Raw genomic sequence first — 23,798 nt, forward strand, 5'->3', positions numbered from 1 at the left:
TTCCTTCTTTCCTTCCTTTCTCTCTCTCTCTTTCTTTCTTTCTTCCTCTTTCTTTTAAAAACTAAGAGAAGACATTTATTTGAAGGTAGAGAAAAAGAGGGAAGAGAGATGATAGCTACTTGATGAGTAGGGAGCATTTGAAAGGTTTCTAGTTTTGGTAATTTCTTAACAGTCATGATCTAGTCCATGTCCAAATTTCCCTCATTGTCTTTAAAAATCTTTTTTTGTGTTTGCAGTTTGTTTTCTTTGTTATTATACAATAGTCTGTGTTCTAGCAACATGGAACTGCTTGTAGTTTCCCTGTTTCCTGTGCCTTCTAGCCTTCATTTACCACTGTCCGTTTGCCTAGAATACCCTCCCTTCCTCCATGCCTGGCCTGAGACTCAGCTCAGTGTCATTGCCTGCTTGCAGCCTTCACAATTTCTCATCCCTCCTATATGTCCCATAGCACCCAGAAAACAACTTTGCTTTATTGCACAGTTTCACCATTCCATAGATGTGTGGTACTATGCCAGGTACTGAGATACAGCTGTGGAAGTTCCTACGGGATGTGTGTGTGTGTGTGTGTGCACATGCACGTGCATGCTTGTGAATATAAATAATAAACAAGATAATGATAAATGGTATTTTGGACTAGAGAAGGAAGGGTGGCTGGCCAAGGTATTTGCTTGAGGTGGTAACCTTCAGGCTAAAAACTACACAAGAAGGAGCCAGCCTGAGGAAGACCTGGGCATTGCAAGCAGGAGCCCCAGCAGGTGCACAGGCCTGAGGGAAGGGGTCCCTGTTGTATAAGGCTCTGTTTTTATGTCTGTCCTTTCCTCTGAACCTGGAGAGCTTATCTTTTTTTTGTCATTACCAACCCCTTTCAAGTGTGGAAAATCTGGTGCCTTGCCTCAGAAAAAAGAACAAATGTACAGTGACATATATTTGCTTCTCATTTCCCTAATTTCTGAAGCCTGGGATTCTCAGGATGTTTCCCTATCCAGAAGGGGGCTCATAGTAAGGGCAGGAACAGCATCTGCATTGATCTCTACATGCCTTTCACTACATGCATTTCTTCATCTTCTCTGTGGTCCCTTGCCAGGTAGTATCCTCATTTGACAGATGTGATTAAAGCTTAGAGAGAGCGAGTTGCTTGGCCTGGTCGAGGTGGCACAACTAGTGACTGATAGAGAGCGGACTTAAACCCAGGCGGTCTGAGTGGAAGTGTGTATTTTGCATGCCAAGGCTCTATTGGTTAGTTTTGGCTCAGCACTGGGCAGGATGTAGGGGGACTTGCCCTTGGCAAATTTCCTGTAACCCCAGCACTTTGGGAGGCTGAGGCAGGAGGACTGCAAGTTCAAGACACTGCCTCAAAACAAAAAATAAAATATGGGCTGGAGATGCCACTCCATGCGAAGGTTTTGGGTTTAAAGAAGAAGGAGGAGGAAGAAGAGGAAATGAAGAAAAAGAAAAGGAGGAGGAGAAGGAGGTAGAGAAGAGGAAGAAGAAGGGGGAAGGAAAAGAAGAGGAAGGAGAGAGGAGGAAGAGGGCTGTTTCAGGAACTTTTGGTGGCGGCTTAGATATGTCAACACTGACATGGTCTAGATGGTTGTTTTCTTTCTTTCTGCTTTTGTTTCTTCTTCCTTGTCCTTCTCTTCTTTTTTTGTTGGATGACAGCATTTGATCTAATGATGAAGCCTTCTACCTTAGACTCTTAAGTACAGAATGGAAACCATACTTGGTGACAGCTCACAATGAATGTAGCAGAGGCAGATTTACCCTCTCTAAAGGTAAACTGGCCTGGGACTTTTCCATTGGCTTTAATTATTTTTTTTTACCTTATTTGCTTTTTTAGGGACCAGGTAATACATTCACATGGTCCAAAAATGAAAAGGTACAGAAAAGCACAGAGTGCAAGTCTCCCTTACTCCCTTGCCACTGGCCACCTGGTTCTCCTGCTGGAGGCAACCGAAGTGTCTCAGTTGCTCACTTGTATTTTTCCGAAGACGTTTTATGCAAATACATGCATATCTAACGTGCATATTCTTTTTAAGATGGTTATTTCCTTAGCCCTCAAGGGCAGAGCAGTGTAAAGTACAGTATTTTCTGGGTCTCCCTGGCCCTTGCGAGTGCCTCAGAGACTCGGGAGGCCTGCAGGCTTCCTGGAAGTGCCGAGTGCCTCTTGGAGATAAGACTTTTCATGGCAGGCTCTGCTGTGCACAAGATGTGAGACTCTTTTCAGATTGCTTACATCTTTGGTAAGTCATCAGTCATTCACAGTAGCCCACGAGGTGCAGAAATTCTTTGCCCCATTTTATGTGCAAGGAAATAGACCCAGGAAGGCCAAGCAACTTGCTGGAAAGCACACAGTTAATTAGTGTTGTCATTATAGGTTGAGGGCCTGAGAGCAGCATGTGGCTTGGTCCCGCTTGGACTTTGGAAGCAGTAAGAGAGTTGTTTACTCCAAATTCACAGTTTAAAAATAAAAGGGGCACTAGTGTGGGGCAGTGGAAAAAGTAAGGTGACTCAAAGTTCTGGCTAGGTTTGCTTCCTGGCTTTTTTACTCACAACTGGGCAAGTTTGTGGCCTCAGTTTCCTCATCTCTCAAGTGGGGTAATATAATATCTACCCAGTAGCTAGTGACACAGCATGAGTGAAAATGATCTGTAAGATGGGCGCATCCCACTGTTTGTCTTGCCATTGTGTTTAAGTCATGGGGCTGGTGCTTTGCAGTCATAAGGGGTGAGTGTGGGTGTGGGCACGTGGATAGGCAGCTGTTTCCTGAGGGTATGGCAGGCTCACACTCCAGTCAAACTTACCTTGCTCTCAAGCCAGTTCATACAAAAAGCCATCACTAGTTTAGTGAGGTATCCAGTTCACTGATTTATAAATTATGAGGACTCCAAGCTGACCAGGTCTCAGAGTTCCTGGGGCAATTAGAACAGCCCTAGGGCCTGGACACAATCTTCCTCCATGGGTATCTTGAAATGACTTTGTTCTGTGGAGATCTGCAGACCAATTTTTAAAAAAAGTTTATTTATTACTTTGTTACTTAATGTATTTTATTTATTTTTTTGTGGTGCTGAGAATAAACACAGGGCCTCACAAATGATCGGCAAGCGCTCTACCACTGAGCTGTATACCCTGTCCTTTTTTCTGATATAAAAGTAAAATGTGTTTACTAGAGAAATATTGGAAAATACTGAAAAACAGAAAGAAGAAAAAGAAAACGTATCTTCCTCCTCCACAGAAGCCCACCCCAGTTAATATTTTGGTATATTTCCTTTCCCTGTGCATTTATGATAATTTTGGGCAGACCAAATCTTAATCTGTCTTTCTGGTTTGTAGATGCCATGCTTACCTTAGGGGTATTTAATTTTTATTTTTAAGTAGCTAAAATGGCTTCTAACTTTTATCTATATGGGATTTCTTTCAACCAGCTGCTTCTTTCCTTCCTTTCCTTTTTTTGCAGTGCTAGAAATTGATCCCAGGCCCCTGTGTCTGCAATGCAGATGCTCTACCACTAAGCTACACCTGCAGCCTAGTAATTTTCTACAAGAATGAAATGCGAAGGAATCCCGAAGGCCATTGAAACGGCTCCTTCTCTGAGGAGGAGCAGGCCTAGCTCTGAGAACCAGCAGTAGGTCTTGTTAACAGCTTGCTCTGGTTCTTGGGCGAGAGCTGAGGCCAGAGTAAAGGCTCAGACAGGCAGTGCTGGCCTAGTCAGGAGTAGGCAGATTTGGTGCCCCATGGCAAAGAGCTCCCCTGCTGCCTTAGCATCTTCTGTCACTCTCCTCCACTGGGTGGCACGTCCCTGCCCAGATCCGTTCCGAGAGGAACAAGGGGGCACCAGGTAGTCATTGCTCTTTACCAGTTGTCTGCCTCTTAGGGCTGAGGCAGGGATTTTGGTGACCACTCTGGGGGTGGTCCAGAAGACTGGGGTAGGAGAGCTGAAACCAGGCTGAGCAAGCCTTTGATGGGGCAAATCTGGGCGATGGTCTCTGGTAGGCTGGAAATTCAAGAGCTCCCACTTGTGGCTTCTCTGGCCTTTCCCACACCTGCACTAGCTACTGAGCACATCCCCACTCTTCTTTAAAATCCCCTTTTGGAGGAGGGGTTAAGTCAACTTCCCTTAAGGCTGAGAGTGTATAATTAGAATAGTGGGCATTTGAAGTGACTGGTATTCCTAGCTCACAAGGCGCCCTACCCAGTTTAATAAAAGCTTGGCTATTCCATTCCAGGACACATTCAAGACTTTTTCCACACCCTTCTATGGAATGCCCTTCCCCAACTTAGGGGCCTGGAGAAATACAGCTCACCCTCTAGGGCCTGGCTCAAATATCACCCCCTTAGCAATGCTCCAGGGGGCCTATCTAGCAGAGCGAGTTGCTCCCTTTCCAGTGCTCCCCAGATCCAAGAGTGTTTTGGAAAGAGCTTGAAACAAGCTGAGATCTGCTTCTGTTCCTTCTCCCTTGCCTTATCTGGCAATTCCTAAATGGCTAGGATGGGATTGTGTCTTTTTCTCTTTTCCTGGTCCATCCCAGTAGTTGAGAGAGCTTCATAAATACTTGGTAAATCAAATTATAAAATCATGATCTATGGTTATCCCTTGGTCTTCCTCATCTCTCTCATTATTCCCCACTTCCATTTTGCCCCCCCCCCCCGAGGTTATAGTCAAGCCAGTGCGTTACAGACTGTTCCCTTCTCATCACATGTACTGTTTACACTTGATTAGGAAGATCTGACATGCCCTGTCCTCATCTCTAAATCCTTCCCAGGGAGGGGCAGCTCCTGCCCCAGGTGCCAGCAAGACCTTTTCCATGGTTCCAGTACTGGAATCCCCCAAAACTCCTGTCTTATGGATTGGCTCTAGCGCAGGACAGAGCTTGCCTTCTGTTCACAAGACTTGGGGTAGAGACACACTAGTTTCCCTATGGGGTCCAGGATCAAGGTGAGCCTGCCAGGCTGGGCCAGAGCAGAGCACAGAAGCAGCAGGTTTATTTTTTGATAAGTTCTATGATAGGAAAAGTTCAGAACTGTGTGTGCTGTCAGCGGCAGTTTACAATGAGGCCAATGGGACAAAGAGGCAGGTTTTTGAAAATTTTATTAAAAATCAAAATAGATACATAGTCCTAAAACAATACCATTGAATTTCCCCCCACTTCCCAGCCTTCTGATTGGTGCCTCTTCCCCAGGGCTCCACCTGTATTGCCCTGAGGCCCAAACCCTCTGGTATCCACAACTCCATGCGCTCCTCCAGCTTCTGACCTGTCTCTTTTAAGAAAATAAGAATACCTCCCACCCAAGTATGCTTAAAAATAATTTTCAAAGATTAAAAACTGTATTTGTGTGTTTTTAAAAAATAAAAACTTTAAATGTTGGATATCTCCCTCTTCCCCTAGGCCTAGTTGAGGACTTTGAGATGCCTGCCTCCTCAACCCAGGAGGCCAGCTGCTACTTGGTGCCCCTTGGAAATTTTCAGGAAGTAATTTTGTCCAAATTTCCCCTGCAGTCACAGATTCCACAAACTGCTTGCATAAACACGATGTCTTCATTACAGGCACTGCTGGTCAGCTCTGGAAACCTGATCTCTTTTTGTCAACTAGACCACATGCTTCATATTCCCTGCAAACAGAAGAGAAAAAAATTTCAAATTCAGGATATATATATATATATATTCAATAAAGCTGTGAAGAAGAAAAAGAGCACTTGGGTTTTGTGACTGGTCCTCTTCCTGCTTTTGAGAACCCTGTGATTTCAACTTGTGAACCAGTGCAGGCTGGCCTGCTGGATGATGAGAGACAAACAGTCCAGTTACTCCTGTCACTCCAGCAACCACCAGCCAAGTACTAGACCTATGAGTAAGGCTTATATAGTATATAAACGTTTATGATTGGTGTTTTTGACAGCCAGCTGAATGTAGATGCTGGGTGGATCCAGTCAAAACCAGAAGAACCATCCAGCTGAGCCCAGCTCAATCACTAATCTATAGAGTCATAAGCTAAAAAAATGGCCAGTTTCAGCCCTTCCTCCAACAGGAACACACACACACAGGCATTTAGGTAACATTTTTCAGACTTCAGAATTAACTGTATCAAATCTCCTTCCACAACAACCTTTCTTTCTCCTTCTTCCTTGTTTTAGCAGGTTCCCTTGTCAGAACCTGTGAAGTATAGAAAGGGGACCTTCCCTTACCCTCAGGCTTAAGATCCTTTTCAGAAAAGTGATCATTTGTGATCCTACAGGACTGGGCTCTGGGAATAACAACCATATTAACTTGGTCCCTTGGCAATCTTCTGCATGCTCTAACCCCTTAAGTAGAAACAATGGGCTCCAAACCCTATTGACCACTTCTCTGAAGCAGAAAAAATGTTCCATGAGGGCAGAGACCTGGACTGTTTTACTTTTGGTTGATCTCTGTTATGGTTTGTGCCAAATGTCCCCCCAAAGCCTCATGCAGCCATGGGATGGGCTTCTAGAGTTTTTGGTTGATCCATGGTCCAATGTGGGATTATGGGTGTGAGTGCTATACCCTCCCTGGGGCAGGTAGCCTGCATACAATATAAGGGAGGGTAAGAGGCTTGCTCCCTGCTGCTCCTCCTTTTTGCTCTTGTTGCATTGCTGTCTTCCCCAGTCTTGAAGTGTCGCCCTTGTGCCATGCCATAGTGCTGTAGGGCCAGCTGATTATGGACTAAAACTTCCACAAACTGTGAGCTAAATAAACCTTTCCCTCTTTAATTTTGGGCATTGGGTATTTTGTCTCAGCAATGAGAGAAAAGTAACAACAACAATATCCAAAATCTAGTACAGTGCCTTACATATAGTTGGTGCTCAGTAAATGGCTGAGCCAATGTATGAATGAAAGAAGAAACAATTCAGAAATGAATCACTTGCCTATCTAATTTTTAGAAAAATTTTATTTTATTTTTTGTAGTACTGAGGATTGAACTGAGGGCCTCATTCACAGGTTAGACCAACGCTCTACCACTGAGTTATACTCCCAGTCCTCTGCCACTTCAATTTTTAAATTAACCTACAATAAAATTGGCTTTTTTGTATGTACACATCTGAGATTTTTAAAACGTTATGTACAAGTTCATGATGCAGAACAGTTCTTATAACCCATCAACACTCTCTTGTGTTATCCTTTGCGATTACATCATCCTACCTTTCCTGCCACCTGTCAACTACAGATCTATTCCCCATCACTGTAGTGTTGCCTTTTTTGATAAAGTCATACAAATAGAATCAAACAGTATGTAACTATTTAAGACTGGCTTCTTTTACTCAGCATAATGCTTCTGAGGTTCATGCAATGTTTTGCATGTATCAATAGTTTATTCCTTTTTTTGTACTTAACTTTTAATTTTTAAATACTTATGGATTCACAGACAGTTGCCATAAAAATTGTGCCAAGAGGTCCTGTGTGACCTTCATTGGATTTTCTCAAAATATTAACATCTTACATGATCATTTTTCAGTATCAAAACCAGGAAATTAACATCGGTATAAGTCACAGACATTATTCAGATTTCAGTAGTTTAAATGCACTCATGGGTGTGTAGTTCTATGCAGTTCGATCATAAGTGTAGATTTGCATAAGTTCCACCAAAGCCAAGATACAGAACTGTCCCATCACTACAAAGATCTCCTTCTTGCTACCCATTTAGAATCCTTCCTATCTTTCCTCCCTCACCATCACTAACCCCTGACAAGCATTACTCTGTTTTCCATTTCTAAAATTTTGTCATTTTGAGAATGTTATATATACACAGAATCATATAGTATGTGAACTTTTGTGATTGGCATTTTTCACTCAGTGTATTGCCCTAAAGATCCATCCAAACCGTGGTGTGCATGAAGTGTGTTGCTTCTTATTTCTGAGCAGTAATAGCTTGTGGTATGGATGTGGTATGGATGTAATAGTAGTCTGTGGTATGGATATAGTAATAGTCTGTGGTATGGATGTAACCATTTGGCCACTGAAGGAAATGTGAGCTGTTCCCAGCTTTTGGCTGGTATGAACAAAGCTGCTATGAACACTCATGTACAGACTTTTGTGTGAACACAGTCTTCATTTGGGGGGGGGGAATAAATGCTCAGGGGTGGAACTGCTAGGCAGCACGGCAGCTATATCTTCAGTTTTACAAGAAGCTGTCCAAATATCTTCCAGAGTGGCTGTGTGCCATTTTACATTCTTACCAGAAATATATGAGGGATCTACCTTCTTGATATCCATACCAACATTTGGTGTTATTTTTATGTGGCTATTCTGACAGGTAGATAGCTGTATCTCATTGTGATCTTAACTTGCTTTCTCTTAATGACTAATGAGGTAGAACATCTTTTCATGTTTTTATTTGCTGTCTCTATATTCTCCTTCTGTCTTTTGCCCTTTTCTCCCTTTTGGTAGTACTGGGGATTGAACCCAGACCTTCACATTAAGCTATATCCCCCAGGTCTTTATTTTAATTTTAAAATTTTGAGACAGGGTCACTAATTTTCCCACCCTAGGCTCAAACTTGTGATCCTCTTGCTTTAACGTCCAAAAGTGTTGGGATTATAGGCATAGACCGCTATACCTGACCCCACAATTTGTTTTTTATAGTGCTGGGGATCAAATCCAGGGCCTAAGGCGTACCAGGTAAGTGCACTAATACTGAGATAGAAGCCCAGTGTTTGCCCATGTATTTTACTGATGAATTTGGAGAGTTCTTTATATGTTTGAGATACAGATCTGTTGTTGGATATATGATTTGCAAATATTTTATCTCAGTACATACGTTCTTTTTCATTTGCAAAGCAAAAGTTAATTTTGATGAGATTCAATTTAACAATTTTCTTTCTTTTTTGGATCATGTCTTTGGTGTTTTAAACTCTTAAACTCAGAATTTCTGGATCATCTTTGATTTTTCATTTCTTGATTCATGCCTCTCCATGTCTGATGCATTGCAAGCCTAATTTCAACATGTTCTTTCAAATCTGTCTCCACCAGAAGTCATATCTCTTGTTATTCTGGTCACTCCAACATATGCCTGACTGGTGCTTCTGCTTTTGGAGTTGTCCCCCGACAATTGCTAACTGTGATTATATACTTCTCCTGGTCCAAAAACTTAGACGCTCCTGACTGCCTATGAATGAAGTCCAACTCCTTAGCTCAGACAGGCCCCATTCATGTGTTTCTGTCCATGCATTCTCAATGGAGGACAACTGTGGGGGATCCTTGTTCTTAAGTGAAGGTCCCCCCATCTGGAAGCACAGTCAGAGCTTGGGAATGAGTGAACGCATAGGTGGACAAAACATGTCACAACACTCCAATGGCCCGTGTTCATAGAGAGGAGAGCTGGGTGCTGTATTTTGTTGCCTTGACTTGCTCTCCAGTTACATTTGGAGGTAATTAAGAAACGCAACAGAAGTAATTTTCACCAAAAGCTGGTGATGAGCAATGTTGAATTTGGGTAATAATAAAAATGTAATTTTAAATGATGCCCATTATTTCCCCCTCGCATCCAGGTTTTCCAGCAGTGGGTAGCAGCCAAAGAAAAATTCTAATGGCCAACACAGGCTGGATCCTGGGGAGACAGATCAGAAGGGAGAACCTCAGTGCACAGAGAGACCAAGACTATACTGGACGTGAGTAAAGCAGATTGGGGCAAGACATCTGGAGTCCTCTTGCTGCTTTTTCCATTTTCCTACTTTGAATCACAATGAGTATAAGAAATACTTTCCTTTCTGCTCAACTCTATTACAAGAGAAAACAAAACCCAAACAGTGTAAGTGGGATAGTGAATGGAAACTCACACTTGGCCTTTAGTAAGATGGACAAAGGGGAGTGGTGGAGTCTGAGGCAAGCAGGAAGGCACACACTTGCAAAGCCAGCAGCTGGTATTCAGCTCTAGTCATTCACTACTGTGCAGCCATGCCAGCCGAGAGTGACCAGAGCTTTCCATTTTCCAAGAGAAGTCAGAGATAACATATTTTAATGTAACATTTCCACAGTATTAAATTTGGGCAAATGACTGAAATTTTTAAATTATGTATACTGTGGAGGGCTGGGGATGTAGTTCTGCAGTGGAGTGCTTGCCTGGCATGTGTGAGGCCCTGGGTTCCATTCCTGGCACTGAAAAAAAAATGAAAAGAAGACTGTGGAGAATCAATATGAATGGCCAAACAAAACAATTTTGGAGGCACGATGTGGCTCGTGGGCCCCCAGCTTGAAGTTTCTGGTTATTTCGGGAATGGTCTTGATTTACATCTGTGGCACTCCATTTCATTCTCAAATGTCTTGGTTTGGACAATACATTACCTTGTTATCCTACCTCTAATGTCTAAGAATGAGTACTGGACTGTGACTGTACTGGTTGACTCAGGGGCCTGCTTTCTATTTATTTATTGACTGATTAATGCATTTGTCTATCCATTTATTCAACAAACATTGTCTACTCTGTGCTAGGTACTTTTCTAGGTGCTGGTGAACACTCTATTCCTTCTTTAATTATTTTTTGAGCATTTTTAGGTTTACAGAAAACCTGAGCAGAAAGTACAGAGAACACTCACATATTCCCTTCCTCCCGCTCCTGTAGGCAGTTGCTCTTATTATTAACATTTGGATTAGTACATTACATTTGTTACAGCTGATGAATTAATACTGATATATTATTGCTAACTAAAATCCACAGTTTATATTAGGGTTCACGCTTAGTGTTATACAGTTCTATGAATTTTAAAAAGTGTATAATGTTATGTATATGCTATTACCATATTATACAGAATAATATCCTTGCCCTAAAAATCCTGAGCTCCCGATTCATCCTTCCCTTCCTACCCAAGATTGGTATTCACTCATTTCTTTTTACTGTATCTATAGTTTTGCCTTTTTCACAATGTCATATTGGAGTCATACAGCATGTAGCCTTTTCAGAATGTCTTCTTTTACTCAGCAATATACATTTAAGATTCTTTCACATTTTTTGTGGTTTGATAGTTTGTTTCTTTCTACCACTGAATAATATTCCATTGTCTGGATGTATCATAGTTTATCCATTGGCCTGATGAAGGTTGTCTTGGTTGCTTCCAAGTTTTGGAAATTATAAATAAAGCGGTCACAAATATCAGTTTCTTGTATGGACATGAGTTTTCAATTTATTCAGGTAAGTACAAGGACAGCAATTGCTGGATCACATAGTAAGACTGGTTAACTTTGGCATAAAGTGCCAGACTGTCTTTCCAAGTGGCTGTGTTATTTTGCATTCCAACCAGCAATGGATGAGAGTTTCTCTTGCTCCACGTCATTTCCAGCACTTGGTGTTTTCAGTGTCTTGGACTTCAGCCATTCTCATAGGTATGTAGTGGTATCTCTGTTTTCGTTTGCAATTCCATAGTGACACATGATGTTGAACATCTTCCCATATACTTTCTTACCATCTGTATATCTTCTTCAGTGAACTGCCTGTTCATATCTTTTGCACCTTTCAGTACTGGGGATTGAACCTAGGGCCTCTCACATGTTAGGCACACGCTGTACCAGTGAACTATATCCCCAGCTCTTCTAAAAAAATTGAGACTAGGTCCCAGTATGTTGCCTAGACCGTCCTCAATCTTGTGATCCCCCCTCTGGGTCATCCTACTTTGGCCTTCTGAGTACTGGGTTACAGGCTCATACCCCCATGCCTGGCTTCCCACTTCTACATTGGGTTGCTTGTTTTCTTATTGTTGTTGTAATAGTTCTTTGTATTTTGTGGATGTCGACATACGATCCTTTACTGGATACAAGTTTTGCAAATATTTTTCCAAGTTTATGGCTCATCTTTTTACTCTCTTATTAGTCTTTTTAATGTAGCATAGTGTTATCCAATAGAACTTTCTGGGATTATGGAAATATTCTGTTTTTCATTTTGTTTTGTTTTTCTTCTGGTACCAGGAATCAAACTCATGACCTTGCATTTGCCAGGCAGGTGCTGTGCTGCTGAGCTAAATCCCCAGCCCCATGATGGAAATATTCTATATATCTATACTGCCCAATATGGTAGCCTGTACTCACAGGTGGCTATTAAGTACTTGAATATGGTTAGTGCAAAGGAAGAACTGAATTTAAATAGCCACCTGTGGCTAGGGGTGGCTCTACTGGACAATGCAGATATAGAACAGCCTCCTTGTGCCTTTTGTCTTTCTTCATGACACTGACTAGGGGTCATCCGTCTTTCTTCCTTTGTTTACAGCTGTCCTCTTCAATCCCTGAGCAAGGCCTGTGTATTCTACCAAATCCACCCGTGTTCCTCCACCCTTCACTGCCATCAGTATTACAAATCACTATTGCTTTTTGCATAGATGACTCTAGTAGTCTCAAAACTGGTCTCCCTGGTTCCATCCTTGTCCCCTACGACCTACTCTGCATAGAGCAGTAAAAGCATCACATCAGACCATATTACTCATATGTCAAAAACCCTTTAATGGCCTTCAGTCACACCTAGAATAACATCCAAGTGACTTACCTGCAGGACCCGGTATCTTGTATGTTATCTCCTACCCATGCCCTCCCTGGTCACCTGGTTCTAGCTACATAGATCTTCTTGGTGTGGTGTGAACACGAACCCCTTTACCCTCTCAGGGCTTTCTCCTTCTTTGCACTTACTGTTCCTTCTGCCTGAGAAGCCCTGTCCTTAGCTCTTATTTCTGACGCATCTCAACACCTCTGCTACTTTGAGTTGAAAGATCTCTACTCAAGTACTCTCTGAGAGGCCTTATGACCACCCAGGCTGAGTAGCCAGCCCATGTCACTTTCTTTTCTGCCACTTAGTCCTGTTTTATTTTCAACAATGCACTTAGCACTCTGAAAACATATTGTGTTTCTTTATTAGTGTGCTGTCTGTCTGTATAAGCTGTATGCCTATCTTGTTCAGTACTCCATTGCTAGCACCCTCAATAGTGCCTGGCATGGAGCAGGTGCTCAGTACCTGTTCATCAAAAGACCAAACATCTGTAGTGCTACATATGGAGCAGCTGATCATGCACTTTCCTATTCAACCCACAGAGGCCCATAGCTTGGTCATTGCTCTTAGCCAGGTGTAGTGGTGCACATTTGTAATCCTAGCTACTTGGGAGGCCGAGGCAGGAGGATCACAAGTTTGAGGCCAGTGTGGACAACTTAGTGAAACTCTATCTCAAGATAAAATTTTAAAAGGGGGTTAGGGATGTAGTTCAGTCTTCCTGGGTTCAATTGAAGCTTAGTCATTGCTCTTAAGGACCTTACAAGAGTGGCTGAGGTGAGTAAATGCATGCTAATAAATGGAGAATCAATGCTACCAGGACAGGTGGCAAATGAGTTCAGCAGATGGAGTCATAGCAAGTTGGAGGAATGTTAGAGTGAACCCAGAACACTTGGAGGCTGAGTGGCATCACAAAAGAACAGAAAATTGAATATAAGACTGTGAAAAATACTTTCACAACTACTGCCACATGAAGAGTCCTTTTAGGAATATTGTCGTATCTATTTAACGTTCACGTCATTAGTCACCTAAAATATTTCTGTGTGTATCCATTCACTTTTTTTTGGTATCAGGAATCAAACTCAGGACCTCGCACTTGCCAGGCAGGTGCTCGTACCTGCTGAGCTATATCCCTGGCTCACTTTTTTTTTTTTGAGATAGGGTCTTGTTATGTAGTGTGGGCTGGACTTGAGTTCATTATGTGGCCTAGGCTGGCCTCAAACTTGTGGTGATCCTCCTGCCTCAGCCTCTCAAGGGCTGGGATTACAATATCCATTCACTTTTAAAACTTTAATATCTATTTTAGTCTCATCTACCCTAAACAGTAATACAAATACAAATAAAAAAGATTTGATGTGTTTGTTACATTTTAAAACATACGTTTAAATAAATGACTATTAAATTTTATTTAAAATTAAAAATATCTTTGTGCCATTTCATATTGTCTCTCCTATAGAGGAACATGGAGCACATTTTGAGAAAAATCATTATAGGGATGGCTTTTGGGTAGCTGGTGCCCAGACTTCCAGCATCTGACAGTCTTAACACGGTGGGCACAGCCCTCTGCTTAGTTGGGTCCACTTCTCTGTCCAGGTACTGCACAAGCCTTTACTAGTCTCCACATGGCCTAATCCCCGTGATGGGTGCTGAGGTCACAGAGGAGAACAAGACACAGTTCTTGCCCTCAAGGAGCTCTCAGTCCAGTGAAGAAGGCATATTTAGAATCAAATATATCATCATGCACAGCACTAGGGTAATGGAACACCCATATGTACAGTGTGCTGAGGGCAGAAGAAGAGAGGGGATGAAAGGCTTCACAGAACAGGTGCATCTTGAAGGGCAAAAGGGGAAAATGTTCCTGGTGATGTGCTTGCTTCGGCAGCACATACACTAAAATTGGAACGATACAGAGATGATTGGCATGGTCCCTGTTCAAGGATGACATGCAAATTTGTGAAGGGTTCCATATTTTAAAAAAAATGTCCCCAGTAGCAGGGACAGAGCAGGATAAAGGCAACTGCAGGGTTTTAGTGGCCAGAACCCAGGATGAAGATCAGGGAGGGGGAGAAGGCTGGAATTGTAGGGAGGAGAAGGGTGGTATGACCTGGGGTAGAGTAAGCTTTCCAGTTGCTGCTTTTATCATGGCCAGGTTTGAGGATTTTCCTTTTCACCTGAGAGAAATGGCAGTAAGAAGGATTTCTATGAAGTCCTGGGCATGTGCTGATGTGGATGGCTGATTTAATTTTTAGCTCTTAATTGTCAACTGCATTGCTTGTCTCGGAATGTCGATCCTTCTTGTCATCAAAAAGCCTTTCAGTGACAATTACATAGAACAACCAATTACTACTTGTCTGCTTCTGACCTGAATTAGAACCTAGGCTTGTGGATTAGTCCCACTAGGCTTCTGGCATTTACAGGATATCAGCATTTAAAGGATATTACCCTGATGGTGAGGGTTCTCTGGTCTTAGCTTGCAAGGGACTATTGTAGGCTCAAACAGAATTGAAGCAGTTTCTAAAATAGCCTATGATTCATTTTTTCTCCCCTTCTGTGCCTAAATCTGTTGGCTCTATGTGGAGGGATGGGCACAAGTAACTGCAGAGGTGACATCACAGGAGTGGGCTGCATGCCTGCCACACAGCTTGTGAAGCTGGGCTTCTCGGCAGTTGTCTATCTGCTGGGCTGGGTGATGCCTTCCAGGTGGTTTTGGAGTCATGGTTCCCAGGTTCTTTGCTCAATGTGCCTTCTCTACATTTCTTTTTCAGACAAAAATTCTGGGCTGGGAAATCCAGGATAATGGGAATAGCAGTGGCAGGAAGAATAATACAGCCTTACATCTGTATAATACTTTAGAGTTTTGAAAGCCATTTGCTCCACCCAAACACCAGTGGGAAATGGAAGCTGGGATTTTTTTGGCTTGAACTGAAGACAAGCTCTTGCTCTTTTGTACAAAAGGGCAAAATGTGTTCATCTGCTATTTTACCTCAAGGCACATCATGATTGGGCCTTGGGTGTCATCAGAATGTCAGAGAGACTCCTTCAGCATCTAGGTGCTTTCTGGAAGAGAAATTCTCCAGAATAAATTGCCTGGCAGGCACAGTCTATTAACCATGCTGTCCTGATGGAGCCAGCAAATAGTGCCAGTCTCAGCACTGCTAACTCCTTGTGCACACCCAAGTTTACAGTCCCAATGGTCTCAAAGACCTTTACTAGAGCCAAAGGTATGGCTGCTAACTGTGGACCCCTGAAGGTAGGGTATGTCATAAGCATCTGAAAGAGTAGCTCAGAGGCCTGTGGAAGGAAAACTCACAATTCAGGTTACATCAGCCCTGACTGTGGATCTTGAAGGGAAGGGCTACTGAGCACAGTAGTGAACAGCTGAGGAGTTGGGTGGGGGGATTCCTTTCTTGGAGGAGCCATAAAAATAGTTTTGCAGCAATCTCATACTTGCTCTGTAATCTTTCAGCACCTGGTTCCAGCATGGCTTGGTGTTGCCAGTGCTCTATCATCACAGTTAACATGAGATGTCTGTCCCATCCTAGCTCCCTTCCTGTCTTAGTTACTTCCTCATGGCTGAGACAAAGTGCCCAATACCCAAAGTAAAGGAGGAAAGGTTTATTTCGGCTCACAGTTTGTAAAGTGTTATGGCTTGGGTCTAGATGCCCCCCTGTTATGGTTGATACATTGTGTCAACTTGAGGAGTCCAGAGGCTTGGCTAAGTGACTCAGCAGTTCTGCATCCTGGGGTGAAAAGGACACGCCCTTACCGCTCTGGGATGCTGTTCATTGTGTCAACTTGAGAAGTTTAGAAGGTTAAATGAGTGACTGAGCAGGGGACCGGGTCCTTACTCTGTATCACCCTGAGCCTGTGCAGGAGGAGGGCGTGGAGATAATGTGAGTGCTACATGCCCCATGGGTGGGGGAGCCTGCCTACAATATAAGGGAGGAAGAGAGGCTTGTCCCTCCCACCCCTGTTTATTCTTGTGGCTTTTGCTGTTTTGTGCCATCTTGAAGCATTGCTCTGTGTCATGCCACCCTGCGTTGGAGCCAGCTGATTATAGACTGAAACCACCATGAACTGTAAGCTAAATAAACCTTTCCTTCCTTAATTCTGGGTGTCAGGTATGTTGTCTCAGCAATGAGAGAAAAGTAAGCAAGACAGAATTTGGTACCAGAGGAAGGGCAGTTGCTGTGACTATACCTGACCATGTGGTTCAGGAGCCTTTGGAAATGGCTTGTGGGAAGTGTTTGGAAAGGTTCAGAGATGTCACCTGAAAAAGTAGAGCTGAAACACCTTCAGCTGTTCAGTATGGGAGATTCTGGTTAGAGCTCAGAAGACCACAAGGCTGATAGAAATCCTGCCAGTAAAGACCAGGCTTGGGAGGTTTCTGCTGGGAAGAAGGACTGCATTGGTTATTAGAGTCCAGACAGTGTGTGTTATGGCTTGGCAGAAAGTTTGTCTGCATTTTGCTCCTGTCCAAAGTCTTTCCCTAAGACTGAGATTAAGGGCGGTAGACTAATTAATCTGGCAGAAGAAATTTCAAGACAGTCGAATGTTGGGGCAGTGGCATGGCTATTGTTGGGGGGCTTTTAGCCAGATTTATGTTGAGAATGAAGAGCAAAGAGCCCAGCAGGATGATTTAAAATGTGAGTTTGGCCAGAAAGGAAGCTCCGATAAAGCTGTGGATTGCAAAGATAGAGCTGAGGAGGTCTTGATTGCTGAGAAGGGACAGGAGAACATAAAAGATGGTCTGAGGGCATCACTAGGAGCAACAAGTCTCAAACCTTTGTAGCCTCAAACCTGCAAAGATGAAAGACTGCTTTGAGAAGAAAGCTGCAGAGTGCCATGTTCCTGAATGGCAGCAGCGGCCACACCAGGTTTCAGAATTGCAGCAGCATAGAGAATTTGTTCCTCAGAATCAGGTTCAGAGTGCCCAGTGATCCAGGCAGTCCACCCCTATGACCAAGAGAGAGAAAAGCTTGGCTAGTGCTCCAGGTGGCAGCAGACCTTGGCATTATACATGTGGCACTGGTTTTAGGTGCATGCAGAGTGCAAGAGTTGTGAGGTTAAAAAGGCTTCCACCTAGATTTCAAAAGGCCTGGGAGGCCAGGCAGTGTGCCCCTGAGAGGGCAGCATGTGAAGCTGTGAGTGTGAAGTGAAAGGTGCATTGGAGAACCCAGAAATTTGAAAACCCAGGAACGTGGATTGTCTAAGGAAAGCCACGAGGAGGGAGCAAAGCAGGCCTAAGAGAGAAGGCGTGGGAGCTGTGACCATCAGAAGTGCCATAGGGGTGGAGTCATGCAAGTCCTTTGGAGTGCACAATGTTCCACAGAGTGCTTTAGCTGCTGGACATGGAATTACAGGACTTAATGTTAGCCCTGCTGGATGTTGGACTTGCTTTGGTCCCAATGCTTTGTATCCTTCTGTTTGTAACTTTTGGAATGGTAATGTTTATTTTGTGCTATTGAATGTTGGAAGTGTTTAACTTTTCATTTGTATGGGGGCTTGCAGCTGAGAGTTTGCCTTAAATCTCGGAAGAGACTTGGGATTTGGACTCTTCAGCAATGCTGAAACTGTTAGGAGTTTGGCAACTCTTGCAGATGGATTAAATGCCTTTACATAAAGGGATGTGCATGAGTCTTTGGGGGGGGGTGAAATGTTATATTTCTAATATATTATGTTGACAGACTTAATACTGGTTCTTAAGGATTGTTAGACCTGTGTTATAATGTTCAAGTTGAGAAATGGTAAGAATAATGTCTTTATATCTGGAAACTGGTTTAAAGAAATGTGCCTGATTGCCAAGTTGACTAGGGGTGGATTGTTATGATTGATGCATTGTGTCCACTTGAGTCTAGAGGCTTGGCTAAGTGACTCAGCAGTTCTACATCCTGGGGTGAAAAGGACATGCCCTTACTCCAGGATGTTGTTTATTGTGTCACTTTGAGAAGTTTAGAAGGTTAAATATGTTCCTGAGCAGGGGGCACGGTCCTTACTTTGTATTCATCCTGAGCCTGTGTAAGAGGAGGGCATGGAGATTATGTGAGTGCTACACACCCACTGGGTGGGGGTAGCCTGCTTACAATAGAAGGGAGGAAAAGAGGCTTGTTCCTCCCTTTTTTGGTCTTGCTGCTTTTGCTATCTTCTTTTTTTGTTTTTGTCCCCCGCCCCCCCGCCATACCGGGAATTGAACTCACGACCTTGCACGTGCCAGGCAGGCACTGTGCCGCTGAGCTAAATCCCCAGCCCCCGCTTTTGCTATCTTCTGCTGCCTTTAAGTATTGCCCCTGTGCCATGCTACCCTGCAACCCTGCCTTAGAGCCAGCTAATTATAGACTGAAACCTCCACAAACTATAAGCTAAATAAACCTTTCCTTCCTTAATTCTGGGCATCAGGTATTTTTTCTCAGTAATGAGAGAAAAGTAACCAAGACACCCCCCAAAGCCTCATGTGGTCATAGGTGGGCCTTTTCTAGAGGTGGCTGCATCTAGAGTGTGTGACCCTGGGATTGATTTATGATGCAATGCTAGGATCAAGGGCACTAGGATTAAGGGTGTGAGTGCTACTTTAAGTATCCTGGAAAAGATATAAGGGATAGAAAAGGTTATGTTCATCCCTTGCTTGCTTTGCTACCTTCCACCCACCATGAACCATTTCTCCTCTGTGATGCCTGTCTGCCATGCCACCCTGCCTGAGCCAGGTGATTATGGAATAAAATCTCTACAAACTGTGAGCAAAGTAACCATTTTCCCCCTTCACTTGTGGGGTGTTAGGTATTTTGTCTCACCAATGAGAAAAGTAACTGAAACATAGAGCTTTCAGTCCACAGTCAGCTGGCTCTAAGGCAGGGCAGCATGGAAGAGGAGAAACAATTCATGGCATGGCAGGCAGGAAGCAGCAGCCTTCCTTCTTTTTTATTCCATCCAGGCTGCAAGCCTATTGGTTGTTACCACCCATACTCAGGGTGGGTCTTCCCTCTTCATTAAATCAATCACCACACCCAGAACTATGTTAAACTAATCAGTGGACCAATCCAGCATCACCTACCCATGATCTGGTCACTCCCAAAAGCCCCACCTATGAGCACAGGAGGCTCTGAGGGACATTTAGATAGACCCAAAATGTAACACTTGCCTCATCTTCCCCAGCATGGTAGTCATATACCAGGCTGGAAGCCAAAGGGGTGTCATACTCTTGCTTAGCCCTCCAGGTTTTAGATTAGACTTCAGTGCACTTTGTGTGTGTGTGCGTGCATGTCTGTGTGTACACAGGAGTATTAGACATATGTCTGTATGTGTGGAGCAGTAGAAGCAGTGAACCACAGATGCGCAGTAGTGCTGTGAGAAGGGGAGAAGTGCTGTGGTTCTGCCACAGCTTTTGCTACCATCACTACCCCCAAATGAATCCAGAAGGACTTCACTTATTAAGACTATGGGTGCTGGTTAGTGCCATAAAAATATCATCTTTGTAAACCAGAATGCTTTCACTCAGACACTTCTGTGTTAGAAATCTTGGAGGAGTATAAAAATGTCCCTTTTGAAAGTTGAATGTATATGTGGAAGGTTAACTGGCAGAACATCACTGCTTCCAGAGCGGAGGCTTCTCAGGACTAGTTTTTTGCAGCTCACAGGGAAATGTGCACCTATGAAAGTAGATTAAGGAGCAGTGCCTCAGCCTGTTTTAGAGATGTGAATAAAAATCTTGGCTTGGGACTGCCTCCTCTCTGGTTGAATGATTTTTCAATTGATTTGTATTTATTAGCTAATGAAATTAAAGTTGTAAAAATGATAACAGAAACACAATAAATCTCTCCCACAACTGGTTGTTTCTATGTCACTATGGTGCATTCCTCACTTTGATTACTTCAGAGTCTATTATTTTGTTCTCAATTATTCTGTTTTTCTGGCACTGGAGAAAATCAATTTGTTTTATTTTCTTTTATTCATGCACTCAATTATGCTCTTCGGGCACATTTAATCACTTTGATATTTTCATTTTATGGCCCGTCTCTAGGCACTTCAGCTGCATTGCTGCCAACGGGCAAGCAAGACTAATTTGCATGTCACAATAGACTTGAAATTCTAACTCAATTTAGAAATCTTTATGAAATCTCCCTCCCAGATATGCTTGGAGCTGCAAAGAGGCAGAAGGATGTGGGTAAACCAGGAGCCTATAAAGATGCTTCCTTTTCTCAAAAGACTGTGGGCTCCTTGGTGGCCTGACCATGGCTTGGGGATGTCCCTGGTCAGGTACAGCAGAGGAGCCCGTGGGATGGGAAGTCTGCAGAGCATCCTCCAGAACTCTGTGGTGAGAATCCTGCAGCAGGTGCCCCTCGGTAGTGAAGAAAGGGAGCTGGACTTGCTTATTCTGACATCAAATGACCCTCAGTGCTTCTGGATTTGGCAGTTGTGTTCCAGACAGTACCTGAAACTCAGTTGGTTAAAGGGCCTCCGGGCAGACTGAGAAAGTTGTCAACAGTTAGACATTCCAGAACCCCGAGAGGTGCATTTTTCTCTAATAATTTCCAACCATCCTTTTGCCCCTTGATTATTTCAGTCCTAAAAGCTGAGGGGGAATGAGCAATACAGTTGCTTTAGGCTTGTACTCTGGGCAAACAAACAAACAAACAAAAATGCTTTACATTAGAGCCCTCCAACTGCTTTTCCACATTTCTTGGTTTATTGTATGCAACCATCAGCAGCTCCACCAGGCAGAAGGAAGATTCTTTATTTCCTCTTCTAAGCTTTGAGTATGATCTTCAGCTCTCATGGGGATTCCTACCTCTCCCACTTATCTGCTGTGTGACCCTGTACAAGGTAATTAACTTCCTTAAGCTAAAGTTCCCTTGTCTATTAAATGGACTAATAATATCCACTTCAGAGACAGATTTATTTCTTAATTATGTGGAAACTTTTTTGGGGGGAGAGTGTTGGGGAGTGAGCCCAGGGGCTTTTATACATGCTAGGTAAGTGCTATGCCACTGAGCTATATTTCCAGCTCCTGGAAACCTTTTATAGAGATTCCTTTTTTGGAAAAAAAAAAAAAAAGCTTAGCTTCTTCTTAAGCAATAATATCAGTGAAATCAAAGAGTTTGATGTGCTAGTTATCTTTCTTTCCACTATTAAAACACATACAGTAAATACACTAAATTTCTGCCTTATGTTATTTGATCCTACTGTTCCCTTCATCTAGAATGTTCTTCACCTAAGTATTTGTAAAACTCCTTTACTCACTTTATTAAGCTCTATTCCCAAATATCATCCCTTCAGTGAGGCCTTTCTTGACAACTTGATTTAAAATAATATCCCCAATTTAATCAGTAATCAAACTAAATATTTATTTGCTTATTGATCTGTCACAGTAGAACACAAGCTCTACGATGGGCAAAGCCTTTATCTGTCATATCTAATTCTGTGCCTAGAACAGTTCCTGGCACAGATTAACACCAAATAGATATTTGTTGAATGAGTGAAAAATTAAAACAGAAAATTATCCCAGCAGTAACCAGGTGCTCCTTCTACCTTACATGAGTGGTGTCAGAGAAGGCAGAGTAGAAAGCCGGGAATTTCCATCCCTGCTTGATAGCAAGGGGGTCCCCCACCTTCTGAGTCAGTAGAGGCCACATGGGAGCAGTAAAAAGGTGCCACTCCTGCTCTTAGCCAAGGCAGTATTAGTGGAAGGTTAGTAAGGGGGAGCCTGAATTTCTGCTCATTCTCAGTAGTAATGAGGTACTGCTTTTCTCCCCTCCAAGGGTGTTAAAAGTGGCTGAGTAGGGAATCTGGATTTTTTAATTTAATGTTTTTAGGAACCTGGACTTAAAAACAAGCATTTCAGTGGTACTTCAATATTTATCTTTGAGTGATGATTCAGAATGTGCGTTTTTGTTGCTGAGCATATTTTGAATTATGGTATATGTTTTATTATTCTGAGGGACCCCTGAAAAGCTCCTCATTAACACAAATATTATTGAAACACATATAAATCAAAAATAAACTTTTAGAAATGAAAGAACAGCTTGTCATTTTTCTGCCCCACCTGGCAATCTACTAAAATTTCAAAAATCTTTAAAAGTAGAAACTCATACTTTTACTTTCACCTTGAGGTAATGGGGTAGTAGTACTCTCCCCTGCCAGCACAGTATCAGAGGAAGCATGCTAAAACAGAAGATTTAAATAAGATCTAGAGTTTCATAATACCATATCTAAATGTTCAGAATACAAAAGAAAATCACTCTTCATACCAAGAATAGGAAACTCGATTTGAATAAGGGAAAAAATCAACAAATGACAACATAGAGATGACATAGATGTTGGAAGTATCTGAGAGAGCATTTAAGGAAGCCAATTGAAGTATTCTTATGAATACTTCAATGAGGAGCTAGGGATGTAGCTCAGTGGCACAGATCCTGCCTGGCAAGTGCAAGGACATGAGTTCGATTCCTTGTACAAAAAAAATACTTCAGTGAAAAATTATGAACATGCTTGAAATAAATTTTTGAAAAAGTAAGTCTTGGCAAAGAGATGGAACAAATAAGGAAAAACTAAAAAGAAATTCTAAAACTAGAAGATATAATACTTGAAATAAAGAACTCAACAGATTGGTTCAATAGCAGAATGGCAGGGGTAGGGGAAGAATCAATAAAGTGGAAGATAGAACAACAGAAATTGTCCAATTTGAGCAAATGACAGAAAACAGACTGAATAACTAAGCAGAGATTTAAGGAACACATGAGACTAGGATAAAAGACCTAACACGTCATCAAACTCTGAAAGGGAGAGGAGAAAGAAGATGGGACTGACAAAGTATTTGAAGAAATAATTGCCAAATAGTTCTCAAGTTTGGAAAAGATGTAAACCTACAGATTTAAAAAGCTTACTAAAATCCAAAGGATAAACCCAAAGGAATCCATGCTAAGGCACACCATAATCAAATTTCTGAAAAATGAAGGAAAAGAAAAAGTATGGAAATTGGCAAAAAAAAGAAATAAAATTTTACCTATAAGGTAATTGATCAATTGATAGTTTAAATGATAGTGAAATTTTCATCAATAACCATGGTGACCAGAAGGCTAGAAAGAGGTGGTATAATATTTTTTACATGCTGAAAGAAAAGAACTGTCAATCCAAAATTCTATATTCAGTGAAACACCCATCAGGAATGAAGAGAATTTAAAGGTATTTGTAGAGGAAGAAAAATGAAAGCCAGGCATGGTGGCCATGCCTGTAATCCCAGCACTCAGGAGGCTGAGGCAGGAGGATTGTTGTTTGAGGCCAGCTTGAGCTAAAGAGTGAGCTCAAGGGGCTGAGGATTTAGCTCAGCAGCACAGCACC

General features: G+C 42.6%; 1 protein-coding gene and 1 long non-coding RNA gene across 2 annotated transcripts in view; one reads left to right on the forward strand and one right to left on the reverse strand.

Annotated features, from left to right (window-relative positions):
* LOC106146352 overlaps positions 1-23,798 on the forward strand; it is a 163,559-nt gene that overhangs the window by 22,873 nt on the left and 116,888 nt on the right. Inside the window, exon 2 of the long non-coding RNA XR_001230753.1 lies at positions 9,496-9,615. This is a non-coding gene — a long non-coding RNA (uncharacterized LOC106146352). The remainder of the gene's footprint in view (positions 1-9,495; positions 9,616-23,798) is intronic.
* Hdac8 (histone deacetylase 8) overlaps positions 5,070-23,798 on the reverse strand; it is a 264,383-nt gene continuing 245,654 nt past the window's right edge. The window contains exon 11 of the mRNA XM_005401688.2: positions 5,070-5,607. Within this exon, the coding sequence (XP_005401745.1) occupies positions 5,585-5,607 (23 nt within the window). The 3' untranslated portion in view covers positions 5,070-5,584. The remainder of the gene's footprint in view (positions 5,608-23,798) is intronic.

Source organism: Chinchilla lanigera, unplaced genomic scaffold (genome assembly GCF_000276665.1).
Source record: "Chinchilla lanigera isolate Chin_1 unplaced genomic scaffold, ChiLan1.0 scaffold00074, whole genome shotgun sequence".
Classification (NCBI taxonomy): domain Eukaryota; kingdom Metazoa; phylum Chordata; class Mammalia; order Rodentia; family Chinchillidae; genus Chinchilla; species Chinchilla lanigera.